The sequence below is a fragment of the Epinephelus moara genome, chromosome 20 (assembly GCF_006386435.1).
Source record: "Epinephelus moara isolate mb chromosome 20, YSFRI_EMoa_1.0, whole genome shotgun sequence".
Taxonomy (NCBI): domain Eukaryota; kingdom Metazoa; phylum Chordata; class Actinopteri; order Perciformes; family Serranidae; genus Epinephelus; species Epinephelus moara.
Window position 1 is genome coordinate 20,597,387 of NC_065525.1, and position 15,592 is coordinate 20,612,978.

The window sequence follows — 15,592 nt, forward strand, 5'->3', positions numbered from 1 at the left end:
AGTGGACTAACATTAATTAGTCACAATTCAATTATTTTTTAGAATCATACATGTACACCATCTAGAATAAATGCACCTAAAAGTAAAGATTCTACCTTTCTTGGTGGCTAAAAGACACAACTTAATCAAAGTAATGTAAAATTTAGAGGTTCTTGTACTTTCCATGCATTTTATGTGACTTAATATTCCTATTTCACAGTACTGCTGAGGGAAATATTGCACTACAGTTAACTTGTGATTATACTGAACATATTAACATCGAAAGCAATACAGTGCAGAAACACTGTTACAAGTTAAAGTTCTGCATTCAAAATGTTACCTAAGTAGAAGTCCACAAGTATTAGCACTGAAATATGCTTTATAGATCATAAGTACAAGTCCTCATTATGCAGAATGGCCCAATTATCGATGCATTTATGTGTTCACTGCTTTAATGTTGTAGCTGGTAAAGGTGAAGCTCAATTTAATTAACCTACTTTACATTGCTGGGTAGCTTGTGAATGTTCCCCTGGTATCTATATAGGCTTATCATAATTTAATCTATACTAATACATCATAATTTATTTGTTGATATTTTGTTGTAATAATCTGAATCTGCAAAGTAACTAAAGCTGTCAGATAAATGTAACTGAGTATATAGTATAACTGAGAATATTTCTCTGAGATGTGAAGTAGAAGTATTAAGTAGCAAAAAATGGAAGTACCTAAAACTGTACTTAAGTACTTGAGTAAATGTACTTGGTTACTTTATACCACTGATCATATCTGTTAAGACCTCAAATTGAAGTCAAGATATAAAAGGGATTCGGTGAGGTTACAAAATCCATGAATTTATAAGTCATAAAGGTGTGACCTGTCCTCTCAACCTGTTGAGAGAACGTCTGATTGGACAAAGTAAGTGGCATACATAATGTACCATCAAGAATTACACACAAGCATCTATTTATTAATCAACAGATTTTATTTACAGAACATAGAAGTATGCAGGTGGACTGTTTCATAGCATTCTGAGAGCAGGAAAAAACTTCCTCCCCAGATTAATAGAAAGAATGAATTTACAAACAGTGAATTGAATACACACTTTTCAGCAAAATACCAATCACAAGAGCTGAGAGTCAAAGCCTTCGTCCATCTTTTCAAATTTTAATCCCGCTCACCTCCGCCAGTCGCCACAACTCTCACCATCAAACAACTGACAACTCAAATGTAACCACTGCTTTGTGAAATAAATGCCATTGGAAGAAGTAAACCACTGAGTCTGCTAGCGTTAGACTGTGAGGGCGTACGGAGAAAACGCATAGTAGTTAGTAAGAGCGAGAAAGATTCACATAGAAAAGACTGGATATGGTAATAAAACATACATGCTAAAACTAAAGGTCCACAATGTCCACCCTACACTCAACACTCTCCAACGGCATCCACAAGCCTACGTTTTACACTGAGAGCGGTTGAAAACGTTAATGTGACAATGGCAGGCTCAGTTTGGTTTTCAGTCTTTTTATTTTGTATTCAATGCAGCCAGATGTGACTTGATGAAGAAGCAGGGCTAGTTTATGCATCCCTCTGGGCCATCTACACAGCACGAGTGACCTCCAGGTGAGTGTCTACATACAGTGGGCTAGTAGTAGTTAGCTGCTTTTAATAAACAAACAGCGACACGAGAAAACAAAGTTAAAAGAAATGTAAAAAGTATACTATATTGACCACATCTAGCCTTTCTCTCCTCCCTACCCATTTCACTGCTCCAGAACCTCCAGGACCTCCAACACCCCCCCCCCCAAAAAATGTGGGACATAAGACCCCCCAACCCCCCCACCCCTCCCGAAATGTGCTCGTTAAAGCAGCAGTTGGCAAAAGCTTCCCAAAATCATGGACAAAGAAAGCCAGGTGAGTAGATCTAAAACCTCTGCCCATGCATTTGAACAGTAGTGAGTTAGGACAAAGACAATTCATTTCGTTACTAGTGTGCATTTAAATCACCAATTGTCAGCAGTTGTTTTTTTTTTCCTTTACAATATATTCATGTTTATTTTATAATATATATGTATATATATTTAAGACTGTGTCCTTTAAATGCAAATGATGTAGGAAGAGGTCTTGGCAGAACATGAGGAGTTGATTTTTACTTGTATCTTCACTTGTTGGGCTGCTCTACACTTCATTCTTGTTTCCAGCATAAAGCCTGGTCCATGTCTTGGCTGCAAAGAAAAAAACAAACAGAATATGAACATGAGTCACATAAATATTAACAATATGGCGTTGTTGCAAAGACTGCATTAAGACATGTTTATCTTAATGAAACTGAAAATCCTTTTCCCCTCTATTATGTTCTTAGTTTTTCTTTTAATTTAGTATTGGAGTGTGTGGAGTACTGTAGTTTTATTACATTTCAGTAACCGAGTGTACAACTAGAAAAGTGCACTGAGTAGAGAGCAGATCTCCAGGCTGGTCATGGCCACTTGGGCAATTCATTTAATTACAACGGATACATTTCAGATCCCAGAAGCAAAGAAAAAATGTGAGAAGTCCTTGAGCAATGAGCATACAGTCATAAATGTGCACAGAAAATATAAGTTGACTTGGTCTAGTAGTATCCGAGATTAGCTGCGGAGTCCAGACAGATGAATACACACACTCACAAGCTCCTTTTACTCTGCCTCTTCAATGCGCGAATATCATGAACTTATGTCGCCTTGCTGTTCTGTATAACAGGTACAATCATGGAATTGGGGGACAGATTTGTCTCACCTTTATCCCGACATTGGAGGTAGTAACAGCACAGAAACAACATTTGTATAAACAGGCAGGACGTGCTCATTCATGGGTGGCACATGTGTGATGTATTGATGATGTCTTATGCATGTGACCTACTGCAAGAGGACTAACTAACTAGCCAAGTTAGCAGCTAACTCAAGGAAGAAGAACAGCAGCCGAAAATGCCCGCAAATTGGGAAAACAATGAGGTCTGGGAGCTCCTTTCCTAAGAGCAGAGGACGAGATCAGCTGCCATATAATAAGGACAGTAAATGACTGTTATTTAATGTGATTGTTATTGTTTATAAAGCGCTGCCCATGAGTATGTTACATGTCACACTAGAGGCAGACGCTGTTGTCTTACATGTCACGCCTCTTGTCTAAAGTCACACACTGGAATGGCACGATGCCACCGTTTATTGGTTCTTTGTAAAAATGCAATGGCAGCACAAAGACAGGACTTGTAGCGGCCCTAAAGCACGACTTCTGTGTATAAAGGACAACAGACTCACACACACACAAAACCAAACACGTTTCCTTCCAGGCTTATGCCTGACTGAGATTATAAGGATATGTTACAAATAATTCTAGTAAAGATAGTTAAAAAAGTACCACAGTACCAAATACAAAAACCCTCCCCAATGTGCACAGTTAATCATACAGTGTTTTGTTTTTTGTACCTATGTGTGTATTTATGTCAGATATTCCTGTACTCCAAATGACGGAGGGGAAAGAGAGAAGTAGCCAAGAGTTAGGTGGAAAGTGTAATAAACCCTCAGCTGATCACAGCCAGATCATAGCTCTTACCTGTTTCTATGGCTTCAGCTTCACTGGTCTTCCACTTCTCGGCAACATCATTTGCTAGGGGATCATCAGGGTTGGGTGCGCTTAGTAACGCCTGGATTGATAGCAGCACTGTGCGGATCTGCAGAGCTGGCGACCATTTATCTGAAAAAAAAAAAGAACGAGAAATAGAGAGATAAAGAAGACAAAATTGTGTTTTAAGCTGCAGGGGCAGTGAAGAGACAGTGGTGCAGTGGTAGCGCCACAAAGCTCCTGTTAGGGGTCAAAAGTGTAACATAAGAGGCCCTTGATCTTTTGAGCAAGATAAATTGGCAAAGCCCTTCATTCACAGGCCAAACATCAGAGGACACAATACATACAGGCTTTCCTACAGTAACAAGCCAGACACAAAAGACCAAAGACAGAACGGGGAAAAGACGAGCTTTCTGTAAAACACGACAAACACCACACACAGCTGGCCAAGCATAAACTGTAACTGACTTACCTTTCAAAATGTCTAGACATATTCTTCCCAGCTTGTCTACATTGGGATGATATATTTTGGTCATGAAGCGTACTTTAGGGGCTGCCATGGGATATTCTTCTGGTAAAAACAGCTCAAGTCTAAACGTGCCGCCCTCAAAAGGTGAATCCTGAGGTCCGGCAATGACCACATGGAAGTAGCGGGCGTTTCCTTCGTCTGGCTCTGCCTTGATGCCTGGGACAGGCTCTGCAAGCAAACGCTGAGTTTCCTGACGGAGGAAAAAACACAACGAATTTAACTTTATAATGGTGCCACCTTATTACCAGTCAGTGTCACGTTTAAGTACTTTCACTTTGCACTGCAAAATGTGTAAGGAGGAATGCTTTTGAACGCCATACTTCAGTGGAGGGATGCAACTCCTTGTGTTCAAGTAGGGCAGGGGAGTCAGTGCTGAGACACGACTGCACACACTACTTGAGAGTAATTTGATTTTTAAAGAGGATGCAGCACAGAGCATCTGTCATACCACACAAGTCAGCCATTTAGTTACAAGGGGGCAGAGCAACCAATCTGAATTCCTGACTATGTTTTCGTTGTAGCTGTTTCTTTTGTAAATGACAAGTGCAAAAAGTATGTTGATATCAGAGATGAGGTGATTATTACAAGCCATTTTTATTTCATTTTATTTTAATTATGCTTTTGATAGCCCGACACCTATTAACCTGTAAATTAGTGGATGATTTTCAAGAAAAAAAATAAAAAGTGATGTATCCATGAGGCCGTTCCTTTTAGTCTGGCACTTGCATGACTGAGTGAACTTTAGCGCTGCATTTCAAAGCACTGTCTATTTAGAGGTGGCGAAATTTCAGTATTATATTATGTAAATGCCTTGCCTTTTACTGTACTTCCTGTTAGCACTGGTTACAGCCAGCCAGCTAGGCACATTAACATGCAGAAACGTGCTCATTCCAGACCCAGTTGGTGCTCAGTGCAGTAAACTGAGGAGTAGCAACATTAGCCTGTAGGCTGACATGCGGAAACAGTCAAATATATTCTTTGTGGTTAACCATTACCATCCCTAGAAGGAGCATCTCATCAGAAATCCACCACTTTCTGACCTCACCCCTTTCAATTTGAACACATTTTTCCTACATGCTAAACTATATGTCAGAATGAACAACCGCTGAGGAGACGGGGGCCCTTTAAGTTGATCTACATTGATGCCCACCCTACAAAAGACACAGATATCTTCCTCAAAAACAAACAGAAGATTGTGTTTCTCTGATTACTGGAAAGCTTACAATCAAGGTTATCCACAATTTCAATACTTCAGGTACAAAATAAATAATACTTGCATCAAAGAGTACTTAGGAATTGTTATTTGATATTAGTAAAACTTGTTTATCAAATATATCAATTTTATAGAAGCCCTTGCCCACACCTGAGAGCTGCACAAAAGTTGTGAGTCACTATTATTCTCCCAACAGAGATGGTAGGCAGGAGGTGGACTGTAGTCTGCTTGGCTTTTATCCTTTAACACAGAGGGGAGGGTGGCTTTGACTGCAGCAGTGGCTGAATGCTGTGTTTCCGAAGACTCTCAGTGCAGTATGTAACTGTCTTTTAGAGGTGACACTGACTCAGCCACCGCACCACAGGAGACCATTACTTTCATTCCCATCAGCCACTGCAGCAAGGCTCTCCCAACTCATAGTGACAGCCAAGTGACCTACAGAAACACACCTGTGCTGTGAAAGAGGAGCAGGTGTCCGGTATCTCCTGTAGTATGCATGAGGCAGCATGACTGACACACCTGAGAGATGCCTTTACCAAGAAGCTACTTCAAGCTCACTACTGTGCACGCTGTACAAACTGCAGTGCCATCATCTCTTCACTGCACATCCTGCATTCTCCAAACTGTACTGATACTACAATTATCCTACTATATGAAGCTAAAAACCTAGTGTTCACATGTGCCTGTGTGAAACTCAGCCTTGTGTGATATCTGAATCACACGTGACATCAGAACTATAAATAAATAACTACATATAAAAAAAAGCATCAAATAGTCAAGTCAAGCTCGCCGGCAGCCGGCACTCTTGTTTTCAAAGTTCTTTTTCCTGAATGCAACTGGGAGTGAGATTCCTGAAATGTTTCAGATAACCCACAGACAAAACCATGCAGTGAAAACACAGACGGGAGAGGGGCTCCCAGTCCCAGTCACACGCTCTGAGGGCTCAAGGGCGCTAAGTACTGTTCCCAGCCCTTCCACCTTTTCCCACCACCACTGGTCTGTGGTTTGCTTACTTGCCCACCTGTGCAACCTTCTCTTGGACACCATTCATGCTCCTGTGTTGCTCTCTGAATAAAACTCAATACACGAATCCTTGCAAGTACACAATATTACAGCATAGGCGCTGTAAGGGTTCCCCAAAGAAAAAGGAAAAAGGCAGGGGCTTCTGTAAGGCTTGTCTATTATCATTAAAGATATAAAGAAATAGTGGCTAAATGAAAATTAGTCACTATTATGCTCACAAGTTGAAGACTGGCTGGCTTTTCTGTGTTTCATAAACTTATAAATTAAATACTTGGGGGTATGTGGTTGCTGGTCAGACAGTGAAAGCAGTTTCAATACACCTCTCTGGGAACCTAATGGTTTCGACACTTCATAGGCCTAATGATTAATATTTAATTTGTATAATGAAAACATTAATGGCAACACTCACTGGAAAAATCTTCTGATCAACCTGTAACACATGACACCAGCTCTTGTAATTCTGGGTTTGCATATTGTAAGGTGCAGGGAAGACAACTCTCCCTAAAGCAAATGATTGGCAGTTACCAGTGACAACACTGTGTCATATTGTTGTATCATAAGGTTCACACCCTCTTTGTTTAGATGGCCAACATTACTTGCTAATGCTCCCCCATATCAGTCTGCAGTGAAAGTGACTTATAATCAAAGTTTTACACGTTTACGATTTTCTATGTAAGTACAACGTTACCACATGTATGACTAAGATGTGGTGCTAGCGTATCGTTTAACTCACTGATAGCTAACTTACGAACTTCACCAAATAAAAAGCGAAACTGTCCCAAAAGAAAAGACTAGAAGAAGCAAACACGCCATCTTAAATTAGTGTAGGCTTAAATGAAAAGCATAATACTGAGAATGCATATCAGGCTACCAGGCTAGCTTTAGCTCGACCCTGTTTTATCATTCAACCCATGGATGTATTTAACACAATCAAAGCTAACAAACTAGCCGGGGTTAGCATAGTTAGCCTCGTTAGCCAGCCATTCAGTCTGCACCACAACCTCATCGGAAGCAACTTTAGAACACTGTAGTGCTTGGGAAGTATATTTAGAGACGATAATCCCGGCATTTATCCGCCATTTTCACGAGGGCTTGGTGTATTTTTAACCCGCCGTGGCTCGGTGTATCTGGGCTCGGGAATGAAACGGAAGTTACTTTAGCAAACTAACGTTAGCGAGCTAAATGCTACAGTTAGCACACAAAACCGTTAGGAGTTTAAACGGTGTATGTGACGTTAGGGTTTTGGCCATGACAGAAAAGTAAGACGTGCTGCTGCCGTGTAAAGTGTGACATAATTACCTTAAGGATCCTGCGGGGCAGTCCTGCCATCTTGTCTTAAATGCGGGGTTTTTATTTTAGCTCTCAGTATCTCCTCTCTGTCGTTGGCATTGACAGCAAACACACGTCTTCCGGGTTCTCTGCGTCATGGCAGTGGATGTAGCTGATGGAGAGAGGCAATAATTTAAAAATAAAATAAAATAAAGAAAAGGCAGGGCAAGAATCCATCTGGTGCATACATATTACACAAGTAATTATTAATATAATATAAAGGATTAAAAAAATACTCTACAGCCCTGCACCTCCTCATAGTGAGCAAAATTTGAATATTCACTTTGACGAATTGAAAATCAGTTTGGTCTTTATAATAACATATTTTATCACAACATTAGAGAAATATATGTTAATATAATAAATGTAATTTACCCACCAAATCAATTTCTGAAGTAATGCATTAATAACACTTCTGGATAATTCCCTGGATTTTGTGATACTGGCAGAGAAACAAATTTAAGATTTCTTTTTAAATTAATTTGTTTAAAAGTTTTTGAAATGAGAAACAGTCATTCAAAGAAAATTTCACAGACTCTATTAAAACAATTGTATTGACATTTACACCTTCTTATTTTGAGTTAAAATAAAGACATTTCCACCTTAAATTGATGGAGAAAAGGCACACACTGGTGCATAAAAGTTCACCAGAATACAGGAAATTAAGTGTTAAATGCTCAAAATTTCCAGTGGGAGGACTCCCAACCCCCTGTTTCATATGTGTCATCCCCCAATATTGCAAACAAATAAATAAAACCCTACCCCCTTGAGTACAAAGCTGTAGGCCACAGGCAGACGGACAAAATAAAAAAATAAAAAAATGAAATAAAATAAAATATCTGAGAGCCATCAAGACAATTGTTATTTAGACAGCAATGAAACCCTTTTTTAAAAAGTTCATTCTTCTCTTTAAGTTTAGCCTTCATAGCTTTGTGAGTACGAGACAAATGACAAAAACTCACACAAATTACGATAATATAATAGCAGCAATTTTACAACAAGTAATGGATCAAACCATTTAACGCACACATAATTAAATAATTTGAAAAGGAGAGTGAGAAAATCCTTTTGTTTTGAATCTCAATATTATTTTACCGCCAATACTAATTATTTCTAATTTTCACAAGTATAATTGTTGAATTTGAATACTTTTCCTACAGCTGCTGAGTTGTCATTTTACCCTCCAAAACACTCTTGTTTATACCATTGCATCAGCATGAAGTTTATGCATTACAGCACCAGTGGCACCCCATGAAAATTTGCAGAGATGTAGCCAGAATGGGGCCACTGAAAAGCTTGGGCTGGCACACGAAAACCAAAAGAGAGTTAAGGAATTGTATACTGAAATACTTTAATTTCTTAATTTAAAGTTAATATAACTAATTATCTGATGTGCATTGACTAATACAAGTAGAGCTAACATTCAGAATTCCAAAACAATCCTGTTAATATGTCATGTATCTGCACATGTTAGGTAATTTGTTGTTCTTCTAATAGGCTGGTTGTCCATATCCTTAAAAAGTGAAATACGCAACTTTAATTTGAAGGAGTGCATTGATTGTAAGGAAGAAAACATTTACTGGGAACAAGCATTCCCAAGTTTAGGAGAGACTCGTTGGTACCTGTAGAACCCATTTTCATTCAAATATCTTGAGATGAGAGTTTAAGGGACCCCTTTGAAAGTGGCCATTTCAGTTGCCAAAATTTAGCCTAACCTTGGAAAGTTATTTAGCCACCTTTCGGACAAGCTATGATGACATGGTTGGTACCAGTGAATGCCTTAGGTTGTCTAGTTTCACAAGATACCACTACCTTCTAGCTTAAAAAATGAGCACACCACAACCTCTTAAAGACAGTACTATTGGCCTACATTAGTTTGGGGGGCAGTAGGGAAGCACCTGGGGGCACCACTGTAAAGCACCTGAGAAGCAGAACTCTAAATTTACCTTGGCTATGCGGATATTAATATGGCAGCTCATTATTTAGCAGTTTCATTCATTTTCAGTGCTTCCAAATCCAGGACCTTGTTTATCTAAATTGTCTGCTGGATTTGGAAGCAAAAGTTTCTCTGAAGTTGTAAACCCAAACTTTGTGTCCCACTGCTCCTCTATCTGTCTTAGACAAAACAAAGCATGAATTAGACTTCCACGAGCCAATAAGGCTATGGCACAGCTGCATTTTCACTTTTTTTTAGCACTGCTGGCTGAATGGGAGCTACAGATTGGAGGGGAGTCGAAGCTCCTCCTCCTGGCATGTCTGTATGGACAGACACATTGTACCTTTGGGTGTCAGGCCTGTTACATGGGCATTAGCTGTGCAGCAAACTAAGAGGAACTTTATTTGAAAACTTGTCTATGTAGACGAAGTCCAGCATGCAATTTCTCTCCCAGCATATCCCAGCAGGTGGGTTTGATATTTCTGTTGGTTTCTCTTTTAAGCATGAAGTGGAAAGAAAGGTGTATCTACGTATGATCTTTTTTTTTTTTTTGGTCTTTTTTTGCTACATAACATGGATTTTACTCAACAAGAAAAGGAAAAAATATTGAAATGTTTAAGTGTTATTTTGAAAAGCTGATTTTAATCTTGAGGTGAGAGTATCTGACTCCTATAAAGCTTGTCTTTTGCAAACTCACTCATTTCCTGACACTGACTTTGACTTTTCCACCACAGTTTAGGGCTAAATATCTATCATTAGTGTTTTGTAAAATATGTTATTATTACAGGCAACAGCGGAAACAGCCAGGTGTAAAATCTGAGCCTTTAATTACCACTCATGTTTGTTGTCCTCCAGGTGCAAGGTTTCCACTCATTTAGTTGTGACCATGGAAGTTTGTCAGACCAATCTGAGCTTGTGGCAGTTCATATTGATCTATTTCTGTAAGCAAACATTATGAAATATTAAAGCAAGAATAGCAAATTTGTTTAAAATAGATAATACATTTCTATCTGAATCAGAATATGGCATACTCTTCAATGTAGGTAAAGGTAAAATGGCAGAATCACAGGAATGTACACAAACTAAGTCCCTAAAAAATTATTCTAAAAGCTTTCCATGAAAACATTAACATAATATGTAATGACAGATTTTCGGCAACTTATCTAAGAGGTATCTTTTTGCATTCTGCCCTGCCCCACCTCACCAAACCTCCAAAGTTTTCCATTGTTCCACAGACACAGGAACAGATGAACCAGCACCTAATCCAGTCCCTTCTCTCAGTGCACAGAGAGAACAGACAATATCAGCCACATTACAGGGGCTGCTGCTCCCACAGATCGATCTCGACAGGGCTCAGCCACACTTCCTTATCAACTTGGAATATTAAATATAGAGGCATTATGAGTTTAGCTTAGTCTGTTGCACAAGACTCATAATATGAGTTGTCAGCAGTTCAACCAAACAGTTTTGTCCCCTGGATAAAAATGTTGAAATATTCCTTTAATCATCTTTTTGACCCCTTCAGATTTATCTTCTGACCCCTTTAGGAGTTCTGACCATCAGGTTGGGAGCTACAAGATTGGACTTTTACTTTGTACAGCAAAAACCAGAGGTGTGGACTCGAGTCACATGACTAAGACTCAAGTCAGACTCAAGTCACAAATTGGAAGACTTTAGGCTCGACTTGAAAAAGTAGAAAAAAAGACAGCAACTTGACTTGGACTTTAACACCACTGACTCGTGACTTCACTTGGACCCTTTTCTTTGAGTCTTTTGACTAGAAAATACTTGATACCTTCCTCCAAAGACTAAAAAGCTGACTCAGTTAAAATTTACACAATTCACTTCCAGCAAGTCGACACTAAATTCTCCAGATCCACTTTTTTAAACCACTCTGACTGCAACCAGTCAAGTTGCAAGGGAGAACCACAAAGAACTAATGTTACTTCACTGAAATACAGTTTTGCAGTATGCAAAACATGCAAGTTAAAATTACAGACAGAGATACAACAACTTGTTTTAACAAAAACATTTAAATTTTGAAAAGCATTCATGATTATTGTAAATTTAATATATTATTACTCTGATGTTAAAATGGCATTACATTTTGTAAAATTCACTCTTTTACTTTATTTTATTTTATTTATTTTGCAATAAAGCGATTACTGTACAGTACACAAAAAGTCAAGGGCACATTAACAGCCAAAAGAAATCATATAAAATAAGAACAAGACAAACGATAAAAACAAAGGGTATACAAACTAATTACAAAAACAAAACAAAACAGCAACAACAAAAAACAAAAACAAATGGAAGACAACACGATTTCAAACTAATGGGTAAAAAAAAAAGCAAGCAAAAAAAATCTGTATCAACAGATGGATGTATGACTGACTTTTCAACTCAAACTCAAAGCTTAGGACTCAGTACTTGCCTATCTTGACTTGGGATTTGACATGAGACTTGAGTGCAAAGACTTGAGGCTAACTCATGACTTGCCAAACAAAGACTTAGTCCCACCTCTAGTAAATAAAAACAAAAAACATCTCAAATATCTAACTCACTACAACTTTCAGAGACTTCTGTTTGTCATCTGTAAATGTAATTTCTTTGACTTTCTGTTTTTAGCTTGGTGGGGCGCACACCTGGCTTGTGTATTCATCATGATCACCTTCTCTGGACCAGCTTCACCCCTTCACGCCCCTCCAGTGGCCACAGGTCTCCGCTCTGCTTTCTCCGCCACACAAACCAACAGTGTAGTGGGAGGCAAGCAGAAGGCCGTGACCTTCAACAGGCTCATGGTCAACATCGGAGGGGATTTCAGTCCAGACACCGGTCACTTCCGCTGCCGCATCCCTGGGGCTTACTACTTCTCCTTCTCTGTGGGGAAATTTCCAAAGAAAATGCTCTCTGTGATACTGGTGAAGAATGGAGAGGAGGTGCAGGCTATAGCGTACGATGACTACAGAAAGAAAGGGAGGAAAGTTCAAAGCCAAAGCGTCATGATCAGTCTGAAGGAGATGGACACAGTGTGGCTGCTTCTACAGCAGAGTCCTCAGTATGCTCTGTACAGCAATGCTGGCCCTTACATCAGTTTCTCTGGCTACCTCGTCTATCCTGACGTCTCCCCAACCGGCTTCATCAGCAACCACCTGTCCCCATCAGGGCTGTCCTATCCAAACTGCCCCCCTCAGGCTGACCCCTCGGCCAGAGGTCAGACGTCAGAGCAGCCACGGTCTGCCTTCTCTGTGGCGCGGACCTCCACATTCATAGGTCAGAGTATTAGGCAACAGGAGAAGCCACCTCTGACCTTTGATGTGGAATACGTTAACATCGGGGGGCATTTCAACAAAACCTCAGGCCTGTTCACCTGCCACTTCCCGGGAGCTTACTTCTTCGCCTTCACTGTGGGGAAACACCCTCGTAAGGCTGTGTCTGTGAAGCTGATGACCGGGAAGGGCGAGGTGCAGGCGATGGTGTTCGATGAGGACACTTCAAAGAGAAGAGAGATGCAAAGTCAGAGCTTGCTGCTGGCTCTCCGCCGCGGCGACAAAGTGTGGCTGTACAGTCAGCAGGATGAGCGTTACGCTGTCTACAGCAACCAGGGGAGGTACACCACCTTTTCTGGTTTCCTGGTTTATCATGAAGCAGAAACAGTCAGCTCTGAATCTATTAAACCTTCATAACCCCATCTGTTGTTATTGTAGAAAATCTGTAGATCATTTCTATGTTGATGGAGCAGAAGAATAATTAATCTGTGGTCAGTATAGTGTAACTACTTAATACATTTTCTTTACAGTAACTCCAGGGATATTTGTTGCCGAATGACTCCACAAGATGGTGCTATGATACAGTTATTGACACTAACAACATGTAACGTGGTTATTTCTGTCCTTTAAGTGCAATTAGCTGTAAAACATTACAAAAAATGTGTCTATATAACAACTTGTAGATTAAATGGCAAATTTGGGTTTTGTTAAAAGATAAATTTACTTTTAAAATTCTTTGTACTTAGATGTTACAAAAAGCTTTTTTTTTTTACATGTAAAAATGATGACTGCATGGCATGGAATACTATGTAAATGATGTATAGTTTATTAAAACCTACTGACTGTAAAAATAAAATTTAGAATACATCATGGTCATGTAGTGATGATAGGCTTATTGTGTAACTTTTATACTGTAGATATATCTGTATCTGTTTGATGTTTTACATGCGTTTCAATAGAAAAATAAACAAATTCATACACTTAAATAAATTTAAAAGGTGTTGTGTCTCCTAATGTTAATATGATGCAGCCTGTTGCATTGAGTACAAACTCACTGTCATTTAAATGTATGTTGTCTGCACAAACGTTGATCCTCACTACAACTATTACTACTACTACTGCTGCCACTATTAAATGCTCTGCTACAGTGTCTCTCCTACTGTACGCAGTAGCACCTGTATTAGCACCTAGCCTCCTGATACATTTGCCGCCCACCCTGGCAAAAATGATTGAGGCTGAGGCTGTGGTACTTGCGCACACACTGGTGGTATCTTGTGAAACTAGACGACCTAAGGCATCAGTTCTAACCATGTTGATACAGCATGTCGGGAAGGGGCAAAATAATGTTCCAAATTTAGGCTAAATTTTGGTGAAGGAACAACTGGCATGTCCATTTTCAAAGGGGTCTCTTGAGCTTTCACCTCATCTGAATGAAAATGGGTTCTATGGATACTCAAGAGTCTCACCTAAACTTGTTTTCTCCCTTACAATCAATGTACTCCTTCAAATTAAAGTTGTACATTTGTCTTTTTAAGGAAAAGGACAACCAGCCCATCTGATGAACCATGAATTGCCTAAAATGTATAGATACGTTGAAATATTAACTAAACTGATATTAGTCCATGCACATCAGATAATTAGTGATATTAACTGTAAAATAAGAAACCAAAAAATATATATGTGTGCACTTCCTTCACTTTCCATATTGACAAAGTTTTCAACTAGCCTATGTACCTCAAAAGCATAAGCAAATTCCTGAAATTTACTCATGGTATTTGGTTTTGGTGTGCCAGTCCAAGGTTTTCAGTGGTCCCATCTGCCCACCCCACTGGTAGCTGTGATGCATAAACTGTATTCTGATACAATGGTAAAAACAAAATTGTTGGGGAGGATTAAATGACACCTGTAGGAAAAGCATTCAGTTTTTTCATTAAGTAAAAATACTCCATAAGAGACCAGTTATACTTGGGTGAAAATTAATATTAGCTCTAAAATAATCTTAAGATTCCCAAACAAATGGACGTTCTCACTCTCCTCTTTAAATTCTTTAATTATGTGTGCGTATTAAATTGTTTTAACCAATACTTGTTGTAAAATTGCTGCTATTATATTAATATAATTATACATAAAGTACATAACTGCAACACATTTACATAACGTGAATATTTTGTTCCTTACAATCAATGCACTCCTTCAAATTAAAGCTGTATATTAAAACGGGATTGATGTGGATCTTTACTTGCATTGATCAAGTTTTCAACTAGCCTATATACTTCAAAAGCATAAGCAAATTGCTGAAATTTACTCTTGGCTTTTGGTTTTGGTGTGCCATCCCAAGATTTTCAAGTGGCCCCATCTGGCAACCCCTATGAAACATTTCTGGGGGCACCACTGATTACGCCTACCACAATTAACAACAACTACAGCAATAGCAGAGGTATACCAACAAAGACAGACACATATAGAGAAAGAGCTTCATGAAAAAGAGAAAATGGAGGAACCTAACATTAAAAATTCAAACCAATTAACAACTGTAATGGTATCAAAATAGTCCACAATGGCATTAAATATTCCTTAATCATATAAAACTGGCCAAAACGTATAAAAATACATCCTGTGGTCTATCTAACAGAGGACCATATTTCATCTGGGAGACTCTCAGGCATTAACATTTTAATCTTCAGTCAATGTTTTCAGTTCATTGTGATATTTTCAGAAAGATT

The 15,592-nt window shown here is 39.0% G+C and overlaps 2 protein-coding genes across 2 annotated transcripts; one reads left to right on the top strand and one right to left on the bottom strand.

The window, feature by feature from the left end:
• Positions 1–942: 942 nt before the first annotated feature.
• ube2na (ubiquitin-conjugating enzyme E2Na) lies at positions 943–7,765 on the bottom strand. The gene is made up of 4 exons (XM_050073890.1): positions 7,635–7,765; positions 4,043–4,289; positions 3,562–3,702; positions 943–2,198 (listed from the first exon to the last, which is right to left on the bottom strand). The coding sequence occupies exons 1-4, from the start codon at positions 7,662–7,664 to the stop codon at positions 2,152–2,154; spliced, it is 465 nt and encodes a 154-aa protein (XP_049929847.1). The 5' UTR covers positions 7,665–7,765; the 3' UTR covers positions 943–2,151.
• Positions 7,766–9,186: 1,421 nt separating this feature from the next.
• Positions 9,187–15,580, top strand: c1qtnf13 (C1q and TNF related 13). Its single transcript, XM_050072580.1, has 2 exons — positions 9,187–10,067; positions 12,229–15,580. The coding sequence occupies exons 1-2, from the start codon at positions 10,037–10,039 to the stop codon at positions 13,284–13,286; spliced, it is 1,089 nt and encodes a 362-aa protein (XP_049928537.1). The 5' UTR covers positions 9,187–10,036; the 3' UTR covers positions 13,287–15,580.
• Positions 15,581–15,592: the final 12 nt, after the last annotated feature.

What these genes read in the sequence shown, in the direction of transcription:
- c1qtnf13 (XM_050072580.1), top strand. Translation starts at nt 10,037, where the DNA reads ATGCAATTTCTCTCCCAGCATATCCCAGCAG. An exon ending in CTCCCAGCATATCCCAGCAG is followed by an intron (nt 10,068 to 12,228) that starts GTGGGTTTGATA and finishes TTCTGTTTTTAG; the next exon opens with CTTGGTGGGGCGCACACCTG.
- ube2na (XM_050073890.1), bottom strand. Translation starts at nt 7,664, where the DNA reads ATGGCAGGACTGCCCCGCAGGATCCTTAAG. An exon ending in ATGTCTAGACATTTTGAAAG is followed by an intron (nt 3,703 to 4,042) that starts GTAAGTCAGTTA and finishes TTTTTTTTTCAG; the next exon opens with ATAAATGGTCGCCAGCTCTG. An exon ending in AGCTGAAGCCATAGAAACAG is followed by an intron (nt 2,199 to 3,561) that starts GTAAGAGCTATG and finishes TTTTCTTTGCAG; the next exon opens with CCAAGACATGGACCAGGCTT.